Source organism: Lepidochelys kempii, chromosome 1 (assembly GCF_965140285.1).
Source record: "Lepidochelys kempii isolate rLepKem1 chromosome 1, rLepKem1.hap1, whole genome shotgun sequence".
Classification (NCBI taxonomy): Eukaryota; Metazoa; Chordata; order Testudines; family Cheloniidae; genus Lepidochelys; species Lepidochelys kempii.
In genome coordinates this window covers 167,904,313-167,915,973 of record NC_136380.1, presented here as the reverse complement: position 1 = coordinate 167,915,973, position 11,661 = coordinate 167,904,313, and the positions used below count along the sequence as shown (strand labels likewise).

The window sequence follows — 11,661 nt, the reverse complement described above, 5'->3', positions numbered from 1 at the left end:
TGAAATTGCAAAACCAAGAACAAGAACTTTTAAAATATTTACATAATATATACCTGATCACATATAAGCATCTGCTGAATTTGTTTTTGTTCATCTTCTTCACCTAAATTCTGTAGCATGGCAAATCGTAAACATTCCATAAATGCAGATATGATTGCAGAACACTCTGAATGGCTAGCTATGGTTCGCTCACTTGACAACCTAAATACATGTAAATCAGGAGACATAAAAAGAAATAGTCATTGTTCTTTGATTACAATCTGATTACCATGCTTTAATGTAATACCGTAGGTGCTGTTCATTTGAGGAAAAAGGGATAAGAAAATCTATAAGTGACCTCAAAATAAAAATTCAGGAAAACAAGTTCTACATAAATCAGAACTAGAAACGTTGGCATTTAAGCATGGCTTTTTAGCCTAGTTTACTTATTCATAAAAATACAATTAAGGATTAAACACATTTGTGGCTTAACAGAAAAATGCAGCCTCTACAATTTAAACTGAATCTAAAGTTTTAAATGCACCCAATATAGTGCCACTTTTTAAACTTATGCTTTGTGTGTGCAGTCTTGAAGAGAGAAAGGGACAAGGGATCACAGCAGGAAGAAGAAGACAGGCAGACAGCGTACAGAATTCAGTTTCTGATATTTACATATTTTAAAATGCTTTAAGTAACGTAACCTTCTTTCCATTTGGTTCCAAACATAAATAATTTATTATAATAAATATTTAATCTAATGTCATGAATTTGTGGCTCATACCCTTGAATTATTGAGCTGAAAAAAGTTCTGTAAAAGTCCAGCTTTGGTTCTGTAATGCCATGAGGTACCTTGCTAATCAATGGCAAGAGATTAGGATATATAACAGTAGCGAGACCTCGTCCGCCCTCTCGAAGTACTATCCATAGCTTTGGCAGAACTCCTTTTTTGGCATTTACATGACTCCAACAGTCCTATAGAAAGAAATAATTATAGGAATAAATTAAACCAGACTCAGTTGGTTTGGAAGACCTCTCAGGTGGGTCATCTAGTCTAGTTCCCTACGCTGCAGTAAGAGCAAGCTATCACCAAATCTAAATTGCCATGAGTATTTTTAAAACTCATTTTCTCTCTAAACATTTCCATTTAAATTAGTGAATTTTAAGGTTTAGGAGACTTCAGAACAAAATCTTGTTTTACCACAGCAGAGATCTTCTGGGTAATAAACTTAAATCAAGAAGGTTTTGTCTTCAGTTATCTTTTGACCCATTATACTGCTTTGTAAAATAGCTTTCTATAATATATTGCTACTTTTATGACAGTCCCAGGTTTAACCCATCACCCCCAAAAAACAGGTGTTAGGTTTCATAAAGAGTCACTACAGTTATAAATATTAGTATTTTGCATTGAGTTTTAAATTATGAACTGTGACAAATCAACTATAAGTATATTTTTTTATTAAACCAACTTCCTATCGGTAACAAAGACAAGTTTTCAAGTTAAACAGAGCTCTTCTTCAGGTCTGGGAAACTTATTCAGGGCTAGACTTCATGTACAGTGCTGCATCTGCACTGCTGTGGTGCTTCAGTGAAGACGTTCCTATGCCAATGGAAGAGCATCTCCTGATGGCATAGTTAATCCACCTTCCCAAGAAGCAGTAACTACTTTGACGGGAGAAGCTGTCCTACTGACATATCGCTGTCTACACAAGGGGTTATGTCTACCCCTGAGTGATGTAGTTATACCGATACAGGTCTGTAGTGTAGACCTGGCCTCAGAGTGTCACAGCTAAATACAAGGTGGAAAAGACTGTTTAGCATTAGTTAATGCACATTTCAATGGACATTCAAGGTGAAGTGGCCCATAACACCCTTCCAGTCATAGGGAGGAAAGGGAGGGAGGGAGTGGGAGGTAGCTGAGGGGGAAGGTGGGTTGTTAGTTGGTTATAGATTGTTTAATAAGGCCTAAATCCAGTGTCTCTATTCAGACCATACTTGCGATGATGAGTTTGGAGAGGTTGGAAGGTTGTTTGAAGGCCAGAAGAAGTAGATCACATCATGGAATGAGCCACTCAGATACCCTGAGAGAACCTGTTTCAGTACAGAAATAAAACCCCCTCCAACTGCACACACCTAGTTATCACCTACCACCCTCATTGAAACCCATAGAGGGTATCATCAAACAACTACAACCCATACTTTCCTGAATCCCCTCTTCTGGCTTTCAAACAAGCCCCCAACCTCTCCAAGCTCGTTATCAGAAGCAAGCTCCCCACAGACCAGGACACACCAACTCAAAGCGGCACTAGAACCTGCCAGAACAACAGATGCAAAATCTGCAGACATATCTCCATTCTTACAATGATCAACACCCCACACAACACAACTTTAAAGATACATGGGTCCTACATATGGCTATCACAATATCGGTGTACCTCATCCAGTTCACTAAATGCTCCAATAGCAAATATGTGGGTGAAACCAGACAGTCACTACACTCTCAAATGAGCTCACACAGGAAAATGATAAAAGACAAAAAAAACCCACATCATCCGTGGGTGAACACTTTTCACAAAGCGATCACTCTAAATCTGACCTCTCAGTCCTCATCCTCACAAGAAACCTACACTACACTTTCAAAAGACAAGCCTGGGATCTTAAATTCATAATTTTGCTAGACACCAAAAATCATGGACTGAATAAACTGTATGTATGGCTTATTAAAGCAATCTATAACCCACTAACAATTACCCGCAGTTGCTTCCCCCCCACCTTCCTTCTCCCATCGGTGTAGTAGTATCTTCACTGAAGTGTAGACCTGCCCTGAGTAAGTTTCCCAAACCTGAAGAAGAGCTCTGTGTAAGCTCAAAAGCTTGTCTCTCTCACCAACAGAAGTTGGTCCAATAAAAGATATTACCTCGCCCACCTTGACTCTCGAATAACTTGGGACCAAAACAGTTACAACAACACTGCTTATAAGTTAAATTTTGTATGAAAGCCAAAAGGCACAAAAAAATATTCTAGGGGGAAAAAAACATTGTCAAAGTTACATTTATTATATGAACTGATAATGTATGAAGTAAACAGAAGGCTGATTTTCATACATGATTATAGGTCATGCCAACAATTACAAGATACATCCAACACCAGTTACAAAAAGGACACTATGGAATCACTAAACGAAATTCTGGCCCCACTGAAGTCAATGAAAAATTTCCACTGACTTCAGCGAAACCAGGATTTTATCTGAAGAGTTGAGTGGCTACAGTATCAGGCTCTAACTAAACAGTGACTAGAGACCAACTTGGACATCATTTTTTATAAATTCTAATAAATAATTCAATAGAGAAATATTTGTATTTTTAAAAGCTATTTTATGTACTTGTGAAGTTCTTAAATGTCACAACTTCAGTTTAATTACATGCTAAATTCCTGTCTGCTTTTCAGAGATAATGGACATACACAATTTTTATTTACTTTTAGTGGAGCTGTGAGTGCGGAGTACCTCTGAAAATCAGGCCCTTATAGTGGAGGGAGGGGAGGAGGAAGGGTTGTTTGCAGTAGTAAGGGGTTCACAATGGTTACTTTATGTTAAACTGATATCTTCTGCTTAACCCCAAACCGAGGGCACTGGTATGATGTGAAAGATTAAGTCTGACATATTTGAACAGACCACTAGCCTCTGACTTTTAAAGAAAAGAAGTTCTCATTTAGTTTCCTGCATTACCTCAATGGTAACAAGGACGTAAAGCACAGATTCCCAAAGAGCTGGACACACCACTGCATCACTGTCATCAATACTGAGAAGAACTGCGGGACAAACTCTTGGTCCTTCAACTTTCATTGATTCAGGAAGGAGCTGACAGAAAGTAGAAACTAACTCAAAAAAAGCGGAGCGAACCTAAAGTAAGCCACAAAAACAAAATATTTCAGTAAACCATGGATTACAATATTTATTCACTACTACAAATCAAAAGTCTAATTTCCCCATGCTTGTTAATTACATACTTTGATTTACTTTAAAAAGAAATGGTATATGAACACAAGCATGTCTGAAATACATTTGATTTAGCACACACAAAAATCAAAACAACAGATTTTCAGTTAGTGCACAGAGCTGTAACAGATTTTTAAAAACAGGGAAATTATGTGACAAAAGTTTTTTAAGAGATCATATACTGGAAGAGAAGATTATATATTTTTTAAAAGTACAACATTATGCAGAATGCTTATCTTCGTTTTATGGAGTACCTTTTATCCACAAGCATCCCAAAATGCTTTGACAGACTAAACGAATATTTTATGCAACACTGAAATGTAATGCTGTAGTTGTTCTGCACTGATAAACACAAACAACAATTCTTGGCAGAATGAAGGTCAATCCAATAATTTAGAAAATTACCTGCCTAAATGTATCCATAAGTTTATGGAGCTTGCTTCTTTAACAAGAATTTTAAAGGGCTGTATTTCAGCCACAAATTCCAAATAAGCAGATGCCTACCTCAAAGGAACAAATTGGAGGAGATTACTCAGACGCTTGTTTGCCTATAGCAGGGTCAATATGTCTTGTGATTGGAAGACTCTTTTAAACACAGCTGGACAAGGCACCCGGTTCTTTCTTTCTTCCACAATATTTGGGATGGCTTAGTGCCCTAAGTTTTCAAGTGTTGCTTTTGTAGAAAAAGCCTATAAAAATAAAGATAGTATAAAAAGGTTCAGATACCTGAGGTATGCTGTGCTTGCCATATTTCCAAAATTTGTTCTGAGATTGAAGGGGTATTAGCTTTTCTTCCAGGGAATGAGTCTCATTCTTTGGCAACATGCAAAGCAACTTCTTTAAGGCTAACAAGGAACATGTCAGAATTCGAAAGTATTTGGCTTCCCTTTCTTCCTCCGGTACAGTTCTCAGGTAAAAAACAAAAACAAGTTTAACGCATTAATTGAAAACTAGTAGAATGTGTATATTCTTTAATGAGCTTCTCATACGATTTTGAAAAGAAAATCCTAGGATTCATCCTAGAGATTGTAGCTATGTGTATTTAACTACACTGAACTTTCCATAAGGCGTGCGTGTGTTAAACAATAAAAACGTTTACACTGCAAAATTCTAGCTAAAACAGTATTTTCAGAAGTTCATTTTCCCCCTCTTTTGTTGTCTCCTCCAGTTCCTAATGCCCTGTGTCAAGCAATTCTGCCCTCCAGCTACTCAATGATACACATAAATCAGACAGAAAGAATTACTAGACAATGGGTACAATTTTCAGAAATGAATTAGGAATTTTGATGCCTAAGTCTCATTGTAAGTCAACAGAATTTAGATTCTTAAGTTTGTAGGTGCTTCTGAAAATTTTAGCCAACACTATCATCATTGCTGCTGCCTGGCTTTGTTCCCCACCACAACACAGGGTTAAGCGTGCTGCTAGCCCAAAAGCACAGTTCCAGCAAGATTCCCAAGCACAGTTGCCACCCATGGTAGCATACTGAAATACAGGCTGTTGTGGCAGCTAGCTGTACAGGCTTGATGTGAAGAATAGAAAAAGGCACTTCCCTAGAAAAAATAGTATTTTCTATAGAACTGCATAAGGCATAATATGTCGTCAATAAAATTTACTTTTTATTTTCTGCAAAAATCTACTGTTTGTTCCCTTGTGAAATACATTTTACATTTACTGAAATTAACAAAATACAATTTTTGAAAGAAAAAACTTTTAAACTATAAATTTTGAAGTAGAAAAACATACTGTGGGTCACTGAGTGTATCAGGTGTTTCTTTCAGAAGGTGGTCTTGCAGCATCTAGACAAAATACAGAAAAACTTATTTTTTCATATGTGAAAGTTAACCACGAGCTGTAAGTTAGTCACATGAGAGTAAGCACTAAATAATGAAGCTTCAACACCCCTCTGATGCAGGCAGGTAGTTATTAGGCACATTTTACAAATGAGGAAACAAAAGTAAAGACAGTTGAATTGACCAATCCAGGTCATAGGAGACAATGGCAGAGCCAGGGTCAGAACTTTGGTTTCCTGACTCCTGGTCCCATGATCCGATCACTGCTAGACCATACAGCCACTGTTCTGACAGAGAGTAGTCTCATATAAAAAAACATTAAAAAATTCCATATCAGGGCTTTATAATAACAACCATCAATCTTGTAATCTAATTCTTCCCTACTTCAAATGGCTCTGCTCCAGACATAGATTTCCTAACGTAGATACATCTTGCACAGCACAAGGTTCAACCATGCTTTCAGAAATTGGTCGAGTCTACTACTGCAGTTAAACCAGTTCAACTGAATATTTTGCCAGCATCTGTTATCAGTGACAGGTAAGTGCTGTTTGGAACCTACATGGTGACTGAGCATCATCTGCTGTGCATATGGAAATGCAAAGCAAAGAAATTAGTTCCTATACATCCACATAGCTCTACAGACCCATGCAGCCTTAGTGTGTATGAAAAATTAAGGGAGATATTGGGGAATGTATCCTCATCTCAATCTCCATTAGCGTTAATAGGAGTTTCAGTTGGAAGAGACTATACCTTTCTGAATGCAAATGCAAAGAATGCATGAGTTAACATTTGCAAGAAAAAAAACCTTCTCTCTTCATTAACAGATGACAACAACTTGCATAAAGCTTTAAAGACATAGTATTTATTCTCTAAACTCACGTTCAGAATTTCTTCTTTACAAAATGCTAAGGCTTCAGGTTGTTTACTTGAAGGGAAAGCTGTCTCAAATGCCACTTTAGCTGCCGATGCTGCAGGGGAGTAAGTATCACACTGAGCAATAAGCCAGTATCCCATGATACTTTTTAAATAAGGAGCCAAGTGTTTCTTTACTTTAAGAATAAGTTGCTCAAAAGCTTGCTGTGTTGCTTCTCGAACACGGCGGTCATGATCCTGTTTTAAAATAAAGATTTTTTAAAAGAAACACATTTTCTGATACCAAGAATACCAAAGCACAAATTCTTTTGCTCTGCTATCAAGTCCCAACTTCCCCCACTCAAAACAATAAGTTGTCTGTATTCAATTGTATGGTTTCAAATTAAGTCATTATACCCCAAACCTAAAGGCTTATATTCACTAATCCCCCATCCTTGTCATCAATGAAACAATATTAGTCATAAACAATGCAAAACATTTCAGTTAATAATGTCTAGAAGTAAAGTCTTAAGAACTAATAATTGATTTGGGGTGTATATCTTCTAACTTTTAGGATTAATTGTTAATCGTGCAAGTAATCCTGTTGATTCAGTGACTTTAATGGGACCAGTAGCTTGAATACAGATTGCAGAATCCAATCTTCATCACAGGAATGCCCTTCAATTTCTTAAATAACCTTTCTATATTAACAGTATTGTCATCAAAGAGAGTGGGGATGGAAAATAGAGGAATCATATCTTAAAGCAACCTTGAATCATATATGACAGGATAAGTTAGTTTGAGTATTTCTGTGATTTTTTTAGATGCTGGAATACAGACAAGAGACACAAACTACTTTTAGTATAGTTTTGTTCAGAGCGTATTTGTCTTTTTAGTTTAACCACCAACGCTATATTACACTTTGCTTAGAACAGTTATATTGATTAAAGATGTTAGAGGTGTTAGTTACACCTCCATAAGTGTACAGGGCTACACACCTTCCCAAAGGTTGAAGAGTATCCTAAAGATTACAAATATTTTGATGTAATATGAATACCTTGGAACCCCTAAATGCAGACTATAGACCAATTATTTATCCTATCTCATAGAACTGTGGATGTTCTCATTGACTACATAGGCATGTATGTGGACAAAGAGCTTTCTTATGCTGAAACCTGAAGCTGAAAAACCTGGATAATGCTCATTAAATGTGCTAGTGATTGAAAGCTTCTATCCATAGGGCAGGCACAGCACAGGCAAGAGCAATGAAAGCTTCCCCACATTGCCCTGATGATACATCCCAAGTGCACTTAGGACCAAGTGCTTTTCTCCAAGTTCTAACAGTTTTTTTTTTTCTTTAAACTAGCCAACCCACAAAAATATACAATTAGGTGTATCGATCTAATTGCCTTGTGGATTACCACAGAAACTGCCCAGAGCAATTTTATTTGTTGTTTTACTTCTGTCATAACCTAAGTCCTTTAATACTTACAAGTGAGATTTTACAGTAAATTCTTGGCCAGTAAGGAAGAACACCTTTAACAACTTCTGATTCTCTTTCCTTACACATCGCCCCAAACTCCTGCATAGCCTAAAATCAAAATACCAACAGTGTGGGATTAGAAAAATTGCAGGTGAAAGTATATCTTGAAATTTACTAAATTTACCAACTACTGCCTGGTACTGTAATTCTCATGAAACTAGAAATTGGTTCACTTCTTGCAATTGGGTCGAAACACACTAGTTAAGTGGAGTTACTCTTGTAAATTCCCAGTAGGATCAGAACCAGGTGACAGACATTTCTAAAGGTCTTCCAATACATCTTAAAACTGCATACAATCAAAATCAAGCTTTTGAGGCATACAAAAAGTATTTCAAAGATGCTAAACAAATTACAGTATATGCTATGGAATTTGCTAGTGTGAAAGTAAAATTGACTATTTTGGTAGATTCCTTTCTAGCACTTTACACAAAAATATTCCTCTTCCCAAGAAAAATATCAAAAGAACCCTTGCACAAGTGAATATTAGAAATGTCTCATACATACTTTTGTTACATCTAATTTTGTCACCATTTTTTTTTTTTAGATTCTATGGCTTAAACCATGATCTCATTGAAGTCAATGGGAGTTTTACCAATAATTTCTGTGGAAGCAGGATTTCACCCTATAAACCTTCAAGTTATATTTCTCTTAAAGGATATTTAAAAAGTAAACTAAGGGAAATAGGATACACATACTTTTAATTTTGTTATGACATCTCTTTTGGAGAGTTTTCGCAGCACCATTCGAAAATCAGCATCTACAAGGCTGTCTATTTCTTCTGCTCCTTGGACTGCCGGTACATATCCTAGATCACTCTGAGATGTTCCAAAGCCAATAAACCCAGGCACTGTTCCACGTTCCTTGGCAAGGAGCTCTGCAGCTCTGCCACTGCTGGAGGGCTGATATAAACAAGAGAGAGAAGTCAATTAATTATTCATATCCTTTTAAACCATTGTATTTCTTACTGAAATGCTGGTTTTTGAAACGATTTTCATGCACAACCTAAATCATCACACTTGAAGAAATGAGCCTGCAGGTTTGCGTCTTATAATTGATCTGCTGCTCCAAGGGAAAAATTTCACATTATATGCCTTATCATTAAGAAATTGAACCAGGACTTTAAGTAGAGAAATCTGAAATGGTAACTTTATTTTTCAACCTTAGGATCAATATTTTCATTAATTTTCACAATATAAAATTAATCCAAAGAGCAAAAAACCCCAAATATTAAGACCATTCCAAAAGGAAAATAACTGAGCGTACTTTACCCATTAAACTTTGTTCATTAAGATGTTTACTTACAGTAGGACTGCAACAGTACAGCAAACTTGATAAGAGAACATTTACTCCCCCCCACAAAAAACATTTGGTTTGCAGTTTGCTAACTTCCCTTTCTCCTTGCTACTGGGTATTATTTATACAGCTCCCAAAAAAAGTGTTAAATCTTTTAGAGAAAAAATAAAATAAAATACCACAGTCTCTGCCCTGAAGATTTTATCAGCAACAAACACAAAGGTGACCAGAGAAGATTTAAGGGAATGGAGCAGACAGGGTACATAACAACGTCACATGACTTGTTGCATTATTATTGAAAATTATTGCTTTTCTTTTGTTTAGCTTCTCCTCTAACTTGTTCCAGTGAAGTTAATCCTGTGCTTATTTTAATCAATGCCTCACACTTCTTTAAGGCCCGGAGAACAGATGTTCCAAAAAGATTGATGCTTTGAGGTGTTCCATAGCAGATCTATGAGTTCCAAAGTAGGACTGCCCAACGATTAAAAAAATTAATTGCGGTTAATCACGAGATTAAAAAATATAATTGTGATCAATTGCAGTTTTAGTTGCTCTGTTAAACAATAACAGAATACCATTTATTTAAATATTTTAGACGTTTTCTACATTTTCAGATATATTGATTTTACTTAAAACACAGAATACAAAATGTACAGTACTCACTTTATAGTATTATTTTTTATTATAAATATTTGTACTGTAAAAAAATAAAAGAAATAGTATTTTTCAATCACCTGATATAAGTACTGTAGTGCAATCTATCATGAAAGAGCACCTTAAAAATGTAGATTTTTTTTGTTGTTACATAACTGCACTTCAAAACAATGTAAAACTTTGGGGCCTACAAGTCCACTCAGTCCTACTTTTTGTTCAGCCAACCACTAAGACAAACAAGTTTGTTTACATTTACAGGAGATAATGCTGCCTGCTTCTTATGTACAATGTCACCTGTAAGTGAGAATAGGTGTTTGCATAGCACGGTTGTAGCCGATATTGCAAGGTATTTACATGCCATATATGCTACACATTCATATGTCCCTTCATGCTTCAGCCACCATTCCAGAAGACACGCTCCCACACTGACGATGGGTTCTGCTCGATAACGATCCAAAACAGTGTGGACTGACGCATGTTATTTTCATCATCTGAGTCAGATGCCACTAGCAGAAGGTTGATTTTCTTTTTCGGTGATTCCAGTTCTGTACTTTCTGCATCAAAGCGTTGCTCTTTTAAGACTTCTGACAGCATGGTCCACACCTCATCCCTGTCAGATTTTGGAAGCACTTCAGATTCTTAAACCTTGCGCTGAGTGCTGTAATTATCTTTAGAAATCTCACATTGGTACCTTCTTTGCGTTTTGTCATATCTACAGTGAAAGTGTTCTTAAATCAAACAATGTGCGCTGGGTTGTCATCGAAAACTGCTAGAACACGAAATATAAGGCAGAATGTGGTAAAACCACAGAGCAGGAGACATATAATTCTCCCCCAAGGAGGGCAGTCACAAATTTAATTAATGCTTTTTTTTTTTTTTTAACAAGGGTCTTCAGTGTGCACTGTACACTTTGTATTCTGTGTTGTAACTGAAATCAATATATTTTAAAATGTAGAAAAACATCCAAAAATATTTATAATAAATTTCAGTTGGTATTCTATTATTAACAGTGCAATTAAAACTGTGATGAATCACAATTTTTTTAATCGAGTTAGTTTATTTTGAGTTAATTGCTTGAGTTAACTGCAAATAATTAACAGCCCAAGTTCCAAAGTTTTAACAAAAGTGTAACTAATATCAGTTAACTTTCACAAGTTGTTGGTGTTTTCTTTAAAAAAAATAAAAATAAAAATAAAACAACAATAGAAATTTTGTGATCATTAGGCATAAAATTACTACAAACTTGGGGGCTAAGCTACACTTGATGTGGCCACCATAACTTTGAATTAAGTAATTTCTGTGAATTTAAAATCTGCCATAATGATGCGTTTCCCAGCATTCCTTTGCCTTCCCTAATATAAACACATAGCAATGTGTACATATTAAAAAAAAAAACAACCCTACCCAAACTAAACACTACACTGCACACACAATTCTTACCCTGGGAAGAGAATGAACAAACCACACATGACAGATGTCACATCACTTCTGGATTGCACTCAGGTTCAGATCCACAGAGGTATTTAGGTAAAGCCCAGTGCGGATACAAAATTTG

At 36.1% G+C, this 11,661-nt stretch overlaps 1 protein-coding gene across 2 annotated transcripts in view; it reads right to left on the bottom strand.

Moving 5' to 3' along the window:
* The window catches only part of LTN1 (listerin E3 ubiquitin protein ligase 1), a 46,470-nt gene that overhangs the window by 32,877 nt on the left and 1,932 nt on the right, over nucleotides 1-11,661 (bottom strand). For both annotated transcript variants that reach the window (XR_012161199.2, XM_073362945.2), the window contains exons 2-9: nucleotides 8,855-9,058; nucleotides 8,109-8,207; nucleotides 6,644-6,874; nucleotides 5,718-5,770; nucleotides 4,700-4,880; nucleotides 3,704-3,877; nucleotides 761-951; nucleotides 54-201 (exon numbers count right to left, since the gene is read on the bottom strand). Coding sequence is in view for 1 of the 2 variants with exons in the window: in XM_073362945.2 (XP_073219046.1) it covers nucleotides 54-201; nucleotides 761-951; nucleotides 3,704-3,877; nucleotides 4,700-4,880; nucleotides 5,718-5,770; nucleotides 6,644-6,874; nucleotides 8,109-8,207; nucleotides 8,855-9,058 (1,281 nt within the window). In the remaining variant the exon portion in view is untranslated. The remainder of the gene's footprint in view (nucleotides 1-53; nucleotides 202-760; nucleotides 952-3,703; nucleotides 3,878-4,699; nucleotides 4,881-5,717; nucleotides 5,771-6,643; nucleotides 6,875-8,108; nucleotides 8,208-8,854; nucleotides 9,059-11,661) is intronic.